Source organism: Diospyros lotus, chromosome 15, assembly GCF_014633365.1.
Source record: "Diospyros lotus cultivar Yz01 chromosome 15, ASM1463336v1, whole genome shotgun sequence".
NCBI classification, from domain to species: domain Eukaryota; kingdom Viridiplantae; phylum Streptophyta; class Magnoliopsida; order Ericales; family Ebenaceae; genus Diospyros; species Diospyros lotus.
This window is the reverse complement of record NC_068352.1, coordinates 19,258,416-19,275,205: the sequence shown is the minus strand read 5'-3', so window position 1 is coordinate 19,275,205 and position 16,790 is coordinate 19,258,416. Positions and strand designations below refer to the sequence as shown.

Below are 16,790 nucleotides of genomic sequence, written 5' to 3'. Positions count from 1 at the left end.
CCAATTGAAACCCCCCCTCCACCCCCCTCTTTTTTTTTTTTTTTTTGGTCAATTAAAACTGAGGGTATATGTGTTGGATAATGCTATTTGTACAGAAATAGCTTCACAGATAGATTTACAGAATGATATTCTCGCGATAAATCTTCAATTTATCGCGAAAAATTCGCGACTTCTCTTCTCTTCTTTCACATCTCTCTCTCTTTCTTTTCCTCTTCAGCTCCTGCCTCTACCTCGCCCGACCGACTGTCGACGACCGCCACTCGCCTCTCATGCCTCACCTCTCGCAACGGTCGACCAGGGGAGAGGCGAGCGGTGGTCGTCAGTAGTCGATCAAGCGAGACAGCAGTAGACGGGTGCTGAAAGGGAAGGAGAAGAGAGAGAGGATAGAAAAGGGTAAAATGGTCATTGAGATAAGAGAGAGGGAGACAAAATAGACTTTTCACCTTACCTGTAAACCCACATATAAATGAACTTCTGTACAAATAGCATGATCTGTGTGTTTTTTTCTTTAAAACCCACTTTCCTTTATGTTATGTTTTGTCTCTTTCTTGTATTTTGACCAAAAAGGGCAAAAACATATCAATCAATTATTCATAAGTAGCTAAGATTTGATATTTTCAAAATTTAACTCTCCTTGTGTTTTGCCCCCAAAGAAGTAAAAACATATTAATAGATTACTCATAAAATAGTAACGTAAAGTTAAAGATGATAAAAGGGATCTTCATTGACAAGATCAACGAGCACGCTCATCTGTATTTTCTCTTCTTATTAGAAATAAAGTACAAGTTTGAATTTTTTTTAAGTAATTTATCCTTAAATGTTAATAAACTACTATCTCAAATACCTTAATTATTAAAGATTGAGAAATTTTTAAATTTTTTTTTTTCAAATTCTAGTTTTAGTTTTATTTTATTTAAAAAATAAAAATTTAATACCTTATGTATTAACTATAATTTATTCTTAAGTTTGTTTCCTAATCATTATCGTTAGGTGGTATGTTTAAATAAAATAATGTCGAATGATGTCATCTAAATTTTGTAATTTGAAATAAACAGCTCTTTTTAAATCATTTTAAGTTATTCTAGCTTTTTTTGTTCAAATATATGCTGGATTTAAATTGAAATATAAATACTTTCAACAAATACACATGTAAATAATAAATTTTAATTTTCGAATTCCAAATTTCACATAAATGGGCAAAATGAACAATTGGGTTTCAAAGCGAAAATATATCTAAATAGTAAATTTTAATTTTCTAATTCAACATACAGGAGGCCAAATTGTCCTATCCAAATGGGCCCTAATTTTCAAAATCTTTGAGACTTCTGTTTAAAATAAGACTAGAAAAATGCCTTTTCACATTTTCCATTTTGTTTTTCCACTCTCTGCAACTAGAGAGAGTAGTTGAGACATCAACGGCTTAAACAACCCAACACAAAACAAAACAAACAAAAAACTATAAAAACATTTTTCTTGTATTCATTTTTAAAATAAAAGGCCTTTTTTTTAATAAAAAAAAAAGAAACAAAAAAAGCAATCAAATTTCACTTTATTTTTAAAATCTCGACAAAACGCTACCTACTTAATCTTCAAATATTTAAAAATAAAATTACCAAATGGCATGCTTAATTTTAATTTCTTTAAAACAAAAAATCAACATGAAAACTGAACTCTCCAAACAATCCCCAATCTACCACCAGCTCCAACTTTCTGTCCAGTTCAAGTCAATTGTATTGTACTACTAGACCAAGAAAACAGAAAATAGGACCAATGCTAAGGGCTAGCCACCACATTGCAGGAGTGTAAATTATGGAAGAAAATTATAAGGAAACCAGACACTATATATAGCTCCATGATCTGAGCAATGGCAGTCACAATTGGTTAAAAACCAAAAGCAAGCCTTTCATCCAAAGCAATCCTCTAATTCAATTTCTACTACCTTCTGGGGAATGGGGGCTGCATATCAAATCATGTCCACCGACAACAACTATTGTCATCCAAACTGCAAATGCAATGACTCCTCACAAAGAAAAAACATATAACACAGCATAACACAACACGCACCCCACGGCGCAAGAAAGACCTCATCCCCCTTGCTGAATCTATCACATAGCAGCTCTGAAGGTTTCTGGGCCTACCCAGCGATTCACTGCAAAAGGAACAAATTCAATATTATGCATCACCAGCAGAAATTGATGCAGGAATGGAATAATAAGAGTGCTAAAAGATGTGGGTGGATGACTCACATCTGCATCCTCCGCCCCTCCAACTTTGGCTGTCCCCTCGGTCCTCTGGGCATCGTCTGTTTGAGGCAAGGAAGACAATATTATTAATTGGTATGATTTTGGCATTGACAGGTATGAAAGGCCTTGACAGATTTGAGAGTGTACATTTCAAGCCATAGTGAAAATGCAGACCATTCTGCTTAACTCTTAAAGAGTAGGAATAATTCTATAGGACAAACCAAAGCGTTTCAATAAATAGGATTTGTTTAAATGTTCTAAAATTTTAGTTCTCTCAATTTTCTCAGCTATCAGAAAGTTCATGAGCTAGTTAGTCATATGGTCACAAAAGAGTAGGTTTTATGCCCATTATTAGTGAGAAAAATGATAAGCTCATAAATTAGAGATTTATAACTTTTGTTATGTTTTAGGGTGGCTAGTTCTGTGGCACGAGTTTTGTATTTGTTATTGACTTAATATAAGTCACCAGGTTTGTACATTCTAAGCCAATTTCTACAAGATTTGACCATGACCAAGGGATGCTTAACACTTATATTTTTGGTCCTACAGAAAGGATGGATGGCAGTCAAGGAATGGGCCCCTTGGAATTTATAATTTTTTTGTAGAGTGAGTCCAAGAGTGCATCTATTTTGAAGAACATATGTTGGATTGCGTAGAGGATAAAAATGGAGATAATCCAATTCTTTCATGTTTTTCTTGTTGAATTGTTTTGTATCTAGCCAATTGTTTATAGCAGATTGTTTTACCCATCATCAGTGACAAGCTTATTATTATTTTACCAACCAATAGTTTTTGGAAGATCAATTTAGATATATTGGGTCAAATTTTCAAAAAAGAATGAGACATTATGCAGGATGTAACTCATAGAATTAAGGCAAGATAGCCCAGATAGAGTAGTGCATCCAACATTTTATGTGAACCTAAAAATACTTTAAAAACTAAAAGGCAGTATTCTCAAACACGCTAGGCGCTAGTCGGGTGCCAAACGGGGGCCTAGCGCCTAGGCGAGGCCTAGGCGGAGCCTGAAAAATATGCTTGGGGTAATTGTAGAGAATAAATTAAAACACATAATAACATATTACTTGTAGAAATTAGCTTAGAGAAGGGTTTATCAAAATTTTTATTTATTTTTTATTTTTTTCATTTTTTCCTAAATACCTCCCCCCCCCCCCCCCCCCCCCGCGCGCTCGCGTACTCGGATGCCCCCATTTTCAACCTTCTCACTCTCTCTCAAACCTGCATCCGTGGACCACCATCGCCCACCTCACCAACACCGCTCAAACCACTGTCTCCCCCACCAACGCCGCTCGGACCACTATCGCCCCCACCTGACCGGCTACAGATACTCGCCACCACGAGAGATAAATCGAAGAGATGATTGGCGGCAGCGACAGTAGTGATGAGAGTGAGAAATCGAGGCCAAGGGAAAATACCAAACACAAATCCAAACACACAAATCGGAGCCAAGAGAAAAATCAAGGCCAAGGTAAGTTTGTAAGTCTTCGAAAATCAAGCGACCCAAGCTGCTAGCCGTCGATTGGGCCCGATTGATCGCACCTGGCGCCTAGGGTGCCAATTTTCCTGTATTCACGGCAACCAGGGGCCGCCTAACGCCTCGGCAACGCCTAGGCGGCCGCCTAGGCTGCCTTTTAGAACACTGCTAAAAGGGAAGTGAATTTTTACCTGATGACAATAATATCATCTTGTCATTAGGCAGTTAAGTGCCAACATGTGCAAGATATAAGCACTACCAGGGATGAGAACCTTATGGTGAATGTGCGACCACATAAAAAAGACAAAGAAGAAATAAGTTTGCAATGGCATCTATTGAAGATGAGATGTAGGAATCACAATTAAGATGGTTTGGGCCTGTAAGAAGAAGACCACCGATAAAAGCCTTTGTGAACTAAGTAGATGAGATTGAGGGAATTTATAGCAAAAGAGGGAGAAGAAGACCAAAGAAAACTTGATAAGTGTAATAGAAACTAGATCTATGCAAATATGTAAATATGGAAAATCGTCAACCATGTAAATATGGAAAGTAGAATATCCTAGAGTATAATCCTAGGGTCTAGACTGTATATATGGGTGTAATATGTAGCAATATGATAACACAGAAAAGCATTCCTTTGTCCATATTCTCACATGGTCACGAAGTTGAAGCAGCCTTGTCATGCTTGTCCTGCCCTAGATTTGGTTACCCCACCTTGCTATCACCGTCACATTGGTCGCCACCACTGACTGTCTCGCCGTTGGTTGCCAACATCTTCAGTCGCATCGTCCGTCCAGCTCCTTCCGCCATGCCGCTTGCCAGCTTCTGCTCTGGCTTCCATCGCCCCCTGCAGATTCATCGTCAGCCTCCAGCATGCTCCGACCTCCTGTGTTCCAGATTCATCAGTCGCCCTAGATTCAATCTCAAGTTGCAGATCTGAGCCCAGGCATGCCCAGTTCCAGTTCGAATTAAAGTTTATGACGAGATCCTGTTGTTTCTGACACTGCATCGAGTTCCCCGTTGTTGGTATTGATTCTTCCTAGTTGTTGGTCTTGATTCTTCCTTGTTTTAAGTTTCAGTTGTTTTGGTGTGTTGTTGGATCTTCCGATTCCGCGTTGTTTTTGCTCTTCATGGTGACTGTTGTTTGAAGTTGTCATATGATCTTCATTTTCTGATCCGGTTGAATCAGTTGGGTAGAGATCTTAATGGCAGCCCAGGAACCAAACACCATGATGCTACCATACAAGTGGACGCTAAGGAGATCAACACTGTCATTTTTGATGTCATTCCTATGACAACAAAAATCACGAGGCACAAACTTAATGGTAGGAACCATTTGGACTAGAACAAAACTGTTTGGGTATATCTTCGCAGCATTGAAAAAAATGACCATCTCACTGATGACCCGCCATCTAGTGCTTGCTGCAAAGAAGGTCTGGCTACGTGAGGATGCCAAGATATTTCTGCAGATCCGAAATTCTATTGACACCGAGGTAATTAGACTAGTGAACCATTGTGAATTTGTTAAGGAGCTTATGGATTACCTATCCTTTCTTTACTCTGGTAAAGGTAATGTTTCATGCATCTATGATGTCTGTAAGGAGTTTTATTGCCTAGAAAAACAAGATAAGACTCTTACAGAATATTTTATGAATTTCAAACAGGTGTACGAAGAATTGAATTCCCTTCTTCCCTTTAGTACTGATGTCCAAACGCAGCAATCCCGGCAAGAACAGATGGCTGTTATGAGCTTTTTGGCAGGCTTACCAGCAGAGTTTGATGCTGCCACACGCAAATTTTGTCCAGCCTAGAGCTTGGATCTCTCCGTGATGTCTTTACTAGGGGTCCAACGAACCAAAATTTCTTGTCCTCCTCCAGGTAACAATTTAGCCCTTGTCAGTTGTAGTAACTGGACCACAAATGGACGTCGTGGTGGAAAGAGGGGTCATGGAGGAAAGCATACTAGTGATACTGGTGGAAATGGGGGTCATGGTTCAGATACTAGCAGCAGACCTACATGTTATCACTGTGGAGAAGTTGGTCACACTAAATGCACTTGTTGGAAGCTTCATGGGAAACCCTCACAACTGCCTGTTGCTAACATTGCTACTCATGATAAGAGCTCTTCTAAACATACAGTTCTAATCCCAACTGATGACTATGCTCATTTTACCCAATACCACCTCCAAATCATCTATTAATGCCCCGGTAGCAATTGATGATAGCTCAAGTAATCCTACTACATGTCTTATGTCATCCTCGACCAAATAGCTCTCATCCTTTGATTCCCAAACTTCCTTCACAAATGTGACATTAGCTGATGGGTCCATTGCATCGGTAGTAGGCTTTGGACTTGCCCGCCCTACTCCATCTCTTTCATTATCCTCTGTTTTATGCCTCATTGATTTCTCTTTTAATTTACTTTCTGTTAGCAAACTTACTTGTGTCCTTAACTGTTGTGTCTCATTTTTGCCTACCCATTGTGTCTTTCAGGATCTTATGACAAAGAAGATTATTGGTGGAGGGTATGAGTCTGAAGGCCTGTATCTTCTTGACGCTACTTTTACACCATCAGTCCCACAACCAGCTGCTTGCTCCAGTGTCCTCTCTCCTCTTGATCTCCACTGTCATCTAGGACACTCCTCCTTATCAACTTTGAAGAAGTTGTCTCTTTAGTTTTCTTCTTTATCTCATTTAGAATGTGAATCATGTCAGTTTGCTAAACATCACTATGTGTCTTATTTCCCTCGCATTAATAAATGCACTTCATCTCCTTTTATGTTAATTCATTCTAATGTTTGGAGTCCATGTCTATATATTGGTATTTTGTAACCTTGACAATTATTCTCGTTCTACGTGGCTCTATTTAATGAAATCTTGCTCTAAATTATTCTCTATACTTTGTTTCTTACTAGTTGAGATTGAAACACAATTTCATACTACTGTGCATATTTTACGTAGCAACAATGCCACTGAATATTTCTCTGCTCTATTTAGCTCTTTTCTGTCACAGCCTAGCATTCTTCATGAATCATCGTGTGTTGATACCGCACCTCAGAATGGTGTTGCTGAAAGAAAAAATACACTTTTTAGAAACTGCCCGAGCTCCTCTTTTCCATATGAAGGTTCCTAAATCTTTTTGGGTTGATGCAATCTCTACTATCTACTTCTTGATTAATCGTTGTCATGACCCCAAGGATCCCCAATGATAGATTAGCAAATATAAGAGTAAGAGCTTACATGCATTACACAATAATTGAAATTTTCTTTTCCTTTTTCGTTATAGATCTTTGTCCTTAGCTATAAGCAATTGTGCTTATTGTTGTACTGACATGGGTGCATGTGGGAGGCTGTTAGGCTATATATAAGCCTAAGTTGAGGATGGGAAGGATTATGTTTGAACTGATGAATGAATTCTCTAATTTCCCTCTCTTGAATTCTCTCTCAATCTCCCTCTACTTTCTCTCTCTAATCTCTCCCTTTCTCTGTTCCGATCTACAACTCTCCCTCATTCCTATCCATTATCTACCCCCATTTTTGTGCAATTCCCCCTCCAATCATTTTGTTCTTAATCCTAAATCCCTCGAATTCTTCTGATTTCCAATCCAAACCCTAGGTACATAACAATCGCATGCCTTTGTCTGTCCTTGGGGAGGATGTTCCCTACTTTGTCTTATTCCCTTCTCAATATTCCCTTCTTAGTCTCCATTCCCTGTTGAACCTCATATCCTTGGTTGCACTTGTTTTGTCCATGATGTTTGTCCTCATTTGTCTAAGTTGGATCCTAAGTCTCTTAAGTGCGTTTTTCTTGGATACTCTTGTTCCCAAACACGGTATCATTGTTTTTCTCCTACCCTCGGCCGATACTTGGTCACTGCCAATGTTACCTTCTTTGAGACCGCACCATTCTTTCCTATCTCCCCAAAACATGAGCATGTCCGTGTGGATGATGATATTTTGGTATATACTATGACTACTCATGTTGCTCCATTTGTGTCTCCTAACCCACCTACCCTCAAAGTATATTCTTGTAGGGCTTCGACTCTAAGAAGCACAAAAACGGCTTAGAGAAGTCGTTTCAGCGTTTCCGAATTGTTTCCCATTTCAAAAACGGCAAAGATGGCCTAAAATGGTCTTCGGGCCATTTTTGTAAATTGCAAAACGTTCTGGAGCTATTTCGCAATTTATAGAAAATTGTGGAAAACGCATTTTCGACGATCGTGGTCGCTTGCAGCGGGGAAGACAAGGGTTGCCAGATCTGCAACTCGGGCCATCGAGAGGCAAGGCAGCAGCCAAAGCAGAGAATGCAGTGGCAAGAAAGGCAAGGCGATGACAAGAGATGCGAGGCAACGATAGAAATAGAGGATGCGACAATAGTCGATGGCAAGGGCGAGAGGCGAGATGGGTCAATGGCAAGAGGCAAGGCGGTGGCCAAAGCGACGAGCGAGGCGAGGCATCAACGACAAGAGAGACAACGACGACAATAGAGACAAAGGATGCAGCAGCGAGCAGCAAAAATGCAAGATAGGTTGGCAGCAAGAGCATTGAACACTCCAACAAAGCAGTGACATGGGTCTCTCTCTAGTTGCTCCAAAGTCCAAACCTTCAACAACTTTGCAAATCTGCAATTCTAAATCTAAGGTTTACAACTTAAATACTATTTATATCATATAAATTATAAACTAATTTCACATACACCCCTATATTTTTAAAATTTACAGTTTACCCCGCGTTTCCGTTTCCTAACTTTTTAGAAAAATGTCGTTTCCGCATTTTCGTTTCATATAAAAAATGTTTCCCGTTTCCGTTTCCATGCAACCTAACTCCACTCCGACTTCACATCCTCCACTATCTTCTTCTTCGCCTATGAATCCCTCTACCACCACCACGACCCCAGTCCTTCCATCTCCAGATGTGAGTACCTTCCCATTGCTCTTTGCAAAGGTACACGTCAATGTACTCATCCTATATCTTCTTTTGCTTCTTACATGCATTTGTCCCCCTCCCCTTAGTGTTTTATTTCCTCTTTAGATTCAGTCTCAGTTCCTAAATGTTTATCTAAAGCTCTTTCACACCCTAGTTGGCGTGTGGCTATGGTTGATGAGATGCAAGCCTTGGATGAGAATGGTACTTGGGCTCTAGTTCCCTTACCTTCTAGGAAGATGGCTATTGGATGCAAATGAGTCTTTGTTGTCAAGGTTAATCCTGATGGTTATGTGCCTCGGCTTAAAGCCCATTTGGTTGCCAACTGCTAAGGGGTATGCTCAGACCTATGGTATTGATTACTCTGATACGTTTTCTCTAGTGGCTAAACTTGTTTATGTTCACCTGTTTATCTCTCTGGCTGCTACTCATGATTGGCCCTTTTATCAACTCGATATCAAAAATTGTTTTTCTTCATGGTAACCTACAAGAGAAAGTCTATATGGAGCAACCACGTAGGTTTGTTGCCTAGGGGGAGTCAAGCAAGGCATGTAAACTTCAAAAATCCCTATATAGTCTAAAACAGAGTCCTTGTGCTTGGTTTGGGTGGTTTAATGAGGTTGTTCAAAAGTTTCGACTTCAAAAAAGTTTGAACTTAAAAAAAGTTCATGTGATCATTCTATGTTCTATCAACATTCGATGACTGGTATAATATTGTTAGTCGTATATGTTGATGATATTGTTATCACAAAGAGTGACAATGCAGGCATTGCGGCTCTTAAGTCCTTCATCCAATTGAAATTTTAGACCAAGGACTTGGGAGAGTTAAAATATTTGTTCGGAATTGAAGTAATGAGATCGAAAAAAGGCAACGCAAATATGTTCTTGATCTTTTGAGTGAAATAGGGAAGCTGGGGGTCAAACCATGTAGTGCACCAATGATTCCAAACCTGCAACTTACTATCGATGGGGAGAGTTGTTTAAAAATCTTGAAATATATAGAGGGTTGGTTGGTAAATTGAACCATCTAACTATGACTCGTCATGATATTGCTTATCCTGTCAGCATCGTAAGTCAATTTATGTCCTCTCCCAAAATAGCTCATTGGACAACTTTAGAGCAGATTTTGTGTTATCTAAAAGGAGCCCTAGGACATGATATTGTTGTAATAATTCTCGCCAACTCACACACTCGATTTCCTCTCAAGACAAACACAATCTCTCACTCACGATTTAGAATAGAAATAGGAATACAAGAATTAACACAGAATCAAAGCACTCACAGACAAGACAAAAAATTTATCCTGGTTCAAAACTCCTTAAAGGAGAACCTACATCCAGACTGATATGACTTTGCTCTTCACTATCTTGAAACCGGAAAAACAAAGATCACATGCACTATTGACTCTTTCTCAGCCCTATTACCAAGCTGCACTACTCGGAGATTACAAAGTAAAACCCTTCTCTCACACACATACACAGTACATCCTTTTTCCACAAGATAGATTACAAAACAGAATGAGAGATGAGACCCCCCGAACCCTTCTATTTATAGACTATAGAGGGCAGGAATTACAAGGACACTTTTGACCACCTGCAATTACAAATATACCCCTAACTAACAGACTTCTAGAAGACTTATTCTAATACCTTCTAACCGACCTTGCTCTACCGTGTCTAATCCTTAGGTAAACATTTCAACAGGTATCTTATATAAAAATCATGGGCACTCTAATGTTGAATGTTTCTCATATGCAAATTGGACGTCTTCTAAGGTTGACAAGAGATCAACAACGGGATATTATGTCTTTGTTGGTGGAAATTTGGTTTCATGGAAAAGTAAGAAGCAGAATGTGGTATCTGAATGTGGTATCTCGATCTAGTGCAGGGTCAATGGCACAATCTACATGTGAATTTACGTGGATCCATCAATTGATGAGTGAAATTGGATTCAACAATTCGTTACCTATGAAGCTATGGTGTGATAATCAATTTGCTCTTCATATTGCATCAAATTCGGTTGTCCACGAGAAAACCAAACACATTGAAGTTGATTGTCATTTCATTTGAGAAAAAATCAAACAAAACATTATATCAACTAGTTACGTCAAGATAGGTGAACAACTAGGTGATATACTCACAATGTCGTTAAATAGTTCTAGAATTGATTATCTATGTAACAAGCCGAACATGATTAACATCTATGCTTTAGCTTGAGGGGGAGTGATATAGAAACTAGATCTATGTAAATATGGAAAGTAGAATATCCTAGAGTATAATCCTAGGATCTAGATTGTATATATGGGTGTAATATGCAACAATATGATAACACAAAAAGCATTTTTTTGTCCATATTCTTACAATAAGAAACCCTCAAACATAATACAGTATAAAATGGTCTTACAGAAAATGTGACCATGGATATAGATGGTGGGAAGTCTAAATTCCTGTAGTCAACCCCACCTTGTGAGATTAAGGCTTGTGATTGTTGTGGTGGTGGTAATTTCTGGAAGGTTTTTTCATTATATTGCCATCTTGAGTTTTAATATTGACTCAAGAATCTCTCTATGTTGATTATGTTGTGTGTGTATATTAGATTTATAAAGTGCGTCTTGTTTTGGGTAAATTTTAATAATGTTTCAAAACTTTTTATTTGTATTAGAACAGGTCCCCTTTAAATTTTCATATCTGAAATTTTTCTGAGCGTTAATTTGCAGATTTACCCAAAGAAGTCGTATTGCTGGACAACTACTGTTTGATAGGAACTACCCAATACTGTAAAGTTTGCATGAGAACTTTCTTTAAATCAATTGACAGGTGGATTTGGTTTTTATAGTTATGGTTGGATACCTCTTACAGAAGTCCATGAAAATGTGAAAACTATTTCAATGCCCTTGTCAGAGTTAAAACAAGGTTGACTTTGAATACGTAGGGTGAAATATAAAAGCAATGAATTCTATTTTCAACATACGGGCAATTGATAAATTTTGCAAAGTTCCATGTGCAAACTTGCAAATGAGGCATGGGCTATCCTTGAAATAACTCATGAAGGGAACCACTATTTTTCAGGTAGCAAAACTGAAACACCTCACCTAAACTTTAGAGTCCGTCAAGATGGAAGAAAATGGATCTTTTGACCAACTCTATATCAAACTTAGTGACCTTCTAAAAAATCTTCAAAATGGTCAATTAGCAATTAATGTCCAGTTATACCTCCTTTAAGATTATTAAACAAACATGGGGTAATAATACATTAAGTTTATACCTCCTTTAAACTTGGGATACCAAACAAAGGATCCAAATACTTGATCCATTCACTGTTTTATCCCTTTCTTTACTTAGTCCCATCACTATTTAATCTGGATACCAAAGGGCCTGTTAGTGAAGTTGCCAGGTCCTCTCATCAATGCGAGTCTCACAAATCTGTAGAATCAACTGATTCAAGAGATGAGAGAGATTTTGATGAAGACAACATTTGGGGATGCCTATGATCACCATTATGAAGAATTTTATAAGTTGAAAAGGCTAAAACGAGTTCAACTGTGAATCTCCATGTTTGGAAAGGAGGAAAGAAAACCAGAGAAACAATGTGACTAAGCTAGAGGACTTAGAAAGATCTGCAGTATCTCACTGCCTAAATGACTGAAAAGGTGTTGTCTCTTGAACATCAATTGAGAGATAGTGAAGAGATTAAAAAAATTGGAGACTAATATCACACAACTAGAATCAAAAGTACAAATAAATGCTTGAAAAGGATGAATGAATGAAGATCTCTTAAGTTAGATGAGATTAGGATCCAAGAAGTAGCTTCCACAAGCTAGGAAAGAATGGTTTTTGTTCCAATGCAAGAAAAACCAAAGTTTAAGCTAGAAAAAATATTAGCATAAACACTATGGAATGGTGAAAGGCAGGCAAATCATCTAAAATGTAAAGGAAGGATCAGAGGCAAACAAAACAAAGGAAAGTTCATCAGAGGCAACTAAGGTTTAGTGCTGCAAGATAAATTTATCAATCAAATTGAACAGGAAATAAAAGAATTGGAGCTGCATGCTGACTCTTCTGTAATTAATAAATTACCTCCATCCTCTGGTATGTCAGAAGTCCACAAAGTCAGATTATCCCTAAGGAGCTGCATAATCAAGGTGCTATCCTTGTATGATTCCTCGTTCAAAGTATCAAGCTCTGAAATGGCTTCATCAAAAGCTTGCTTTGCAAGGTGACAAGCCCTGAAAAAGGCAGCTTCCTCATCAACCAAAATATATATTCTAGCTTCTACGTATTTGACAAAAATAAAATGCAAGATTTACCTTTCAGGTGAGTTCATAATCTCATAATAAAAGACTGAGTAATTCAAAGCTAAACCCAACCGGATGGGATGTGTAGGAGGCAACTCAGCTTCTGCAGCAGTGGTTGCCGTCTGCAAGAAAATTTCAAAGAGAACATGAGAGAAACAGTAGAGTGCAACACACTGTAGCCATGTTGTTTAACAAATTAGGTTTATGTTAACTGGTGTTTGAGGAGGAATAGAAGTGGAGGTGATAGATGGGTTGTTATCTGAAGAGCAGCCCCTGAGAAAGCATAACATCTAGACTCATTTCATCTTCATCCCTGTCATGTGCACACAATGCTTTCTCTCATTTTTTTCATCTTCTCTCTCTCGCTTGCCAATTTTTTGTTTCTATTTGGATAGCTCTTTGATTTCATGCAATATTCTGCTATTTTGTTTTCTCTCACTCTCTCTACTATTTTCTCTCTTTGGGTGTGTATTTCCACTATAGAAATTGATTGGAAAGTTGAGGATGGGACAGGAAAGATACTAGTTTGAAAAGCAAATCTATTGTCCAACATACTCCTGCTTGTTAAACAAGCCATTCTATGTTGCAGATATAGAACCGCCTGTTTAACAAGCGGGTCATTGCTTGCTCCAACCACACTGGCCATCTTTCCCATTTGGTGAGTAAGCTAGCTAATTTTTCCCATTTGGTGAGTAAGCTAGCTAATTTTGTGGTAGATTTGTGAATATTTCCAAGATTGTGTATTTTAATAAATATTTTAAATATGGTAATTTTTGAAAATTCAAATAATTCATTGGTTAAGTTTTGTCGATCTTTTTGCTAATACACTAAAAAAGTATAACAAAAAAATACTTTAAATTAGCATTACTAAAGAGCAAAAGGTTAAAACCAGTGTTATTAAAGGCGCACAAGGGTCTTGGAGTCTAAGGCACAAGGCGCAAGGCGAGGCACAAACCTGGTGGAACTAGGCGCAAGTTAATAAAAATATATGTCCTAATTGAAGAAAAATGTATAAAATATATCATAACTTCTAATAATATTTTAACAAACATATTATAAAAAAAATATAAAATTCAACATATGCTAACTATGATATTTCTATGCTGGATCTTTTCTTCTACCAGCAGAGCTACTATCAGGATTAGGATCAATAGTGTTGAATGACATTTTAAATTTTTGATTCCTACAAGATTCACAACATGTCAACAACAATACCACTCTAAAGACCATCTTAAGAAAAACAAAGAGATAATACTCAAACTCAAACAAGTACCAATCATCATGCAAAGTTCTAAACAAATACATAATCACTACAAGTCCACAATCAATAAACACTACAAGTCCACAATCAAGAAAATATTTTCATTTTGAAAAATGTTATTTTTCTAAGTCTGGAAGATTAACACATTATAAGAAGACATATAAGAAAATATTTTCATTTTAAAAAACTATCTCCCGGTATTTTAATAGCTAATATTCATTGTTGTTAAAATAATTTTTAATGAATTTTTCAAGAAATAGTAAGTATGTATTTTGGGGGTGGTAAAATCGCTAAATCCCGAGTTTGTACTAAAACCAAAATTCTATTTTCTTATTGTTATGGATTTTGATTTTTTAAATATTTTTATTGAATCCAAATGGGGGGTACTTTCTTATTTACATTTATGTATTAAAGTAAATGGAATGTAAAATATAAATTAAAGAAAATGTGGATATTTACTTAAACTAAAGAAATACAAATATGTTGTAATGTATACATGCTGGAACCGAGAAAAGGGAAGGTTGGAACCAAGAATGATAGCTGGTTTCGGTGGGCAGTGGGCTGCTTGACAGCTAATTTCATGAGGCGCGCCTAGGCGCCTTTAACATCTATGAGCGCAAGGCTGTGCCTGAGGGCCTGGGTGCACCCAGGGGGTAGATCTCGCCCGCCTGGTTTGTTTCTAAGCACCAGTCTTGCGCCTGGTATTAAGGCGCGCCTTTAATAACACTGGTTAAAACTAGAACACATTTTTAAGAAAGTAAGGGAAAGACAGCCTTTTTGATACTCAACTTCCTTGTTTCTTATCAAACATTGACAATGTAAGGTCATCAATGTTATTTCTCATACACAAGGAACAATTTCTGTAGTATTCAAAAACCTTGAGAGTGTAATTTACCCACATATATAAAATAATAAAAAACTATTAAATTGTTACGAGACCCCTTAGCTTCAACTTTTCCCAGAATACCCGAGTTTCAAGGTCAATTTCTCCTCCAACTATGTTTGAAATAGAAAAAAAACCAATGGGTGAAGAAAATGTCCACACAAGAAACAATGGAACAATGCACAAGGGAATTTGGTAAATGACTGAACAACATTTCAAGTCAATTACAATTTGATAACACGGGTTATTCAAACATCCACAAAGAAAGGAGCTAAAATAATATTTGGCCAATAAGACGTTTAGAGATTAAAGGTAGTTTTAGAATATTACTCCAAGATCCAGACAGATTTGAACTTCAAACAAAGACTGTTATATAAGATGGACAATTCAACCTCATATTCTGCAGAGACAGAAGACCAAGCTAGTAAATATTTCAAAGTTAAGAACTTCAGTCACTCTATTCACTTCGGAAATTAGGAAATCAACCTAGAAGGAAGTGCCTCAATTGATGAGCATACAAAATACAAGCTCCGCATTAAAAAAGAAAGGAACAATTAAATGGAAGAAATAGAAGGATCGCATACCTCATATGCTTTCATTGAGTGATCAGCAACCTCTTTCCTCTCATTACCAGTCTTAAATTCAGCAAGATACCGATAATAGTCCCCTTTCCTGCAGTCAACAAATCTCCTCATAAAAACCAAAAAAGCAATAAACGATCATACAATCAAACACAAGAAGACACCATTAAACCCCCACATTTTATAGAAAAACACGGTTGATTCTCCACCGGCACACGAAGGAATGAGGTGTTCGTCAATCACGGTCATGATATCATTGCAAATGTTGGTAAGCTCCAATTCAACCTTTTGTCTGTACTCCTTGATCCTCTTGACATTCTGATCGCTCCCCCTCGACTCTTCCTTCTGCTCAATCGACGACAGTATCCTCCAGGACGCTCGCCGAGCCCCAACCACATTCTTGTAGCCTACAGAGATCAAATTCCTCTCCTCAACCGTCAATTCAACGTCCAGATTCGCGACCTTCTTCATCGAATCCACCATTTCTGCCAAAATCAAGTAAAAGATCCACCAGAAAATAAAAACGAGTTAAGAAATACGACTTGAGTAAACAGAATCGACCGAGCTTGTCGCCGAGAAGATTTAGTAGTAGCAAACTTAGTTGAGTGGCCATTCCTCGCCGAGATTCTTTTCGGGAGGCGTTTCTCGGCAGCCAAACAGAAGGAGAATTGGGATTAAGTGAGAGAAGTAGGGAGCGAGAAATTCAGATGGAGATCTAGAGAGAAATCCGAACAAACCTTCGTAGCGCTCGGCCTGCTCGGCAAGCTTGGCGATATAGACGAAGTTCTCCCGCTCTTTGGACGAAGCCATCGCCGATCTGAGAATCTCTCTCCCTCTCTCTCTCTCTCTCCCACCGCCGCCGCGGATTTTAAAGAGGAAAGAAACAGGTGGAGGCTGGAAGAATGAGAAAAGGCGGAGATATCAGAATCTTTTTGTCATAATTTGCCTTTACGTCCTTACAAGTTTTGAAATATCCCTTCCTCCCCCCTTCCTGTGATTTTAATTTCGATAGTTAAAACTTTTATGCTTTATTTCCTTTTTTTTATTGTTCGAAATTTCAAATGAATATCAAAACAACTTATTTGTACTTTTGACTTAAGAATAGGGTGATTT

General features: G+C 37.9%; 1 protein-coding gene across 1 annotated transcript; it reads right to left on the bottom strand.

Moving 5' to 3' along the window:
- Positions 1–1,820: 1,820 nt before the first annotated feature.
- Positions 1,821–16,582, bottom strand: LOC127792060 (14-3-3-like protein D). Its single transcript, XM_052322377.1, has 7 exons — positions 16,415–16,582; positions 15,856–16,162; positions 15,681–15,768; positions 12,965–13,074; positions 12,735–12,883; positions 2,247–2,302; positions 1,821–2,149 (listed from the first exon to the last, which is right to left on the bottom strand). The coding sequence occupies exons 1-7, from the start codon at positions 16,485–16,487 to the stop codon at positions 2,147–2,149; spliced, it is 786 nt and encodes a 261-aa protein (XP_052178337.1). The 5' UTR covers positions 16,488–16,582; the 3' UTR covers positions 1,821–2,146.
- Between the last annotated feature and the right edge of the window lie 208 nt (positions 16,583–16,790).

Coding starts and splice junctions, on each gene's coding strand:
- LOC127792060 (XM_052322377.1), bottom strand. CDS start 16,487: ATGGCTTCGTCCAAAGAGCGGGAGAACTTCGTCTATATCGCCAAGCTT. Junction 16,163..16,414: donor GCAGGCCGAGCGCTACGAAG/GTTTGTTCGGAT, acceptor TGATTTTGGCAG/AAATGGTGGATTCGATGAAG. Junction 15,769..15,855: donor ACCGTGTTTTTCTATAAAAT/GTGGGGGTTTAA, acceptor TGTTGACTGCAG/GAAAGGGGACTATTATCGGT.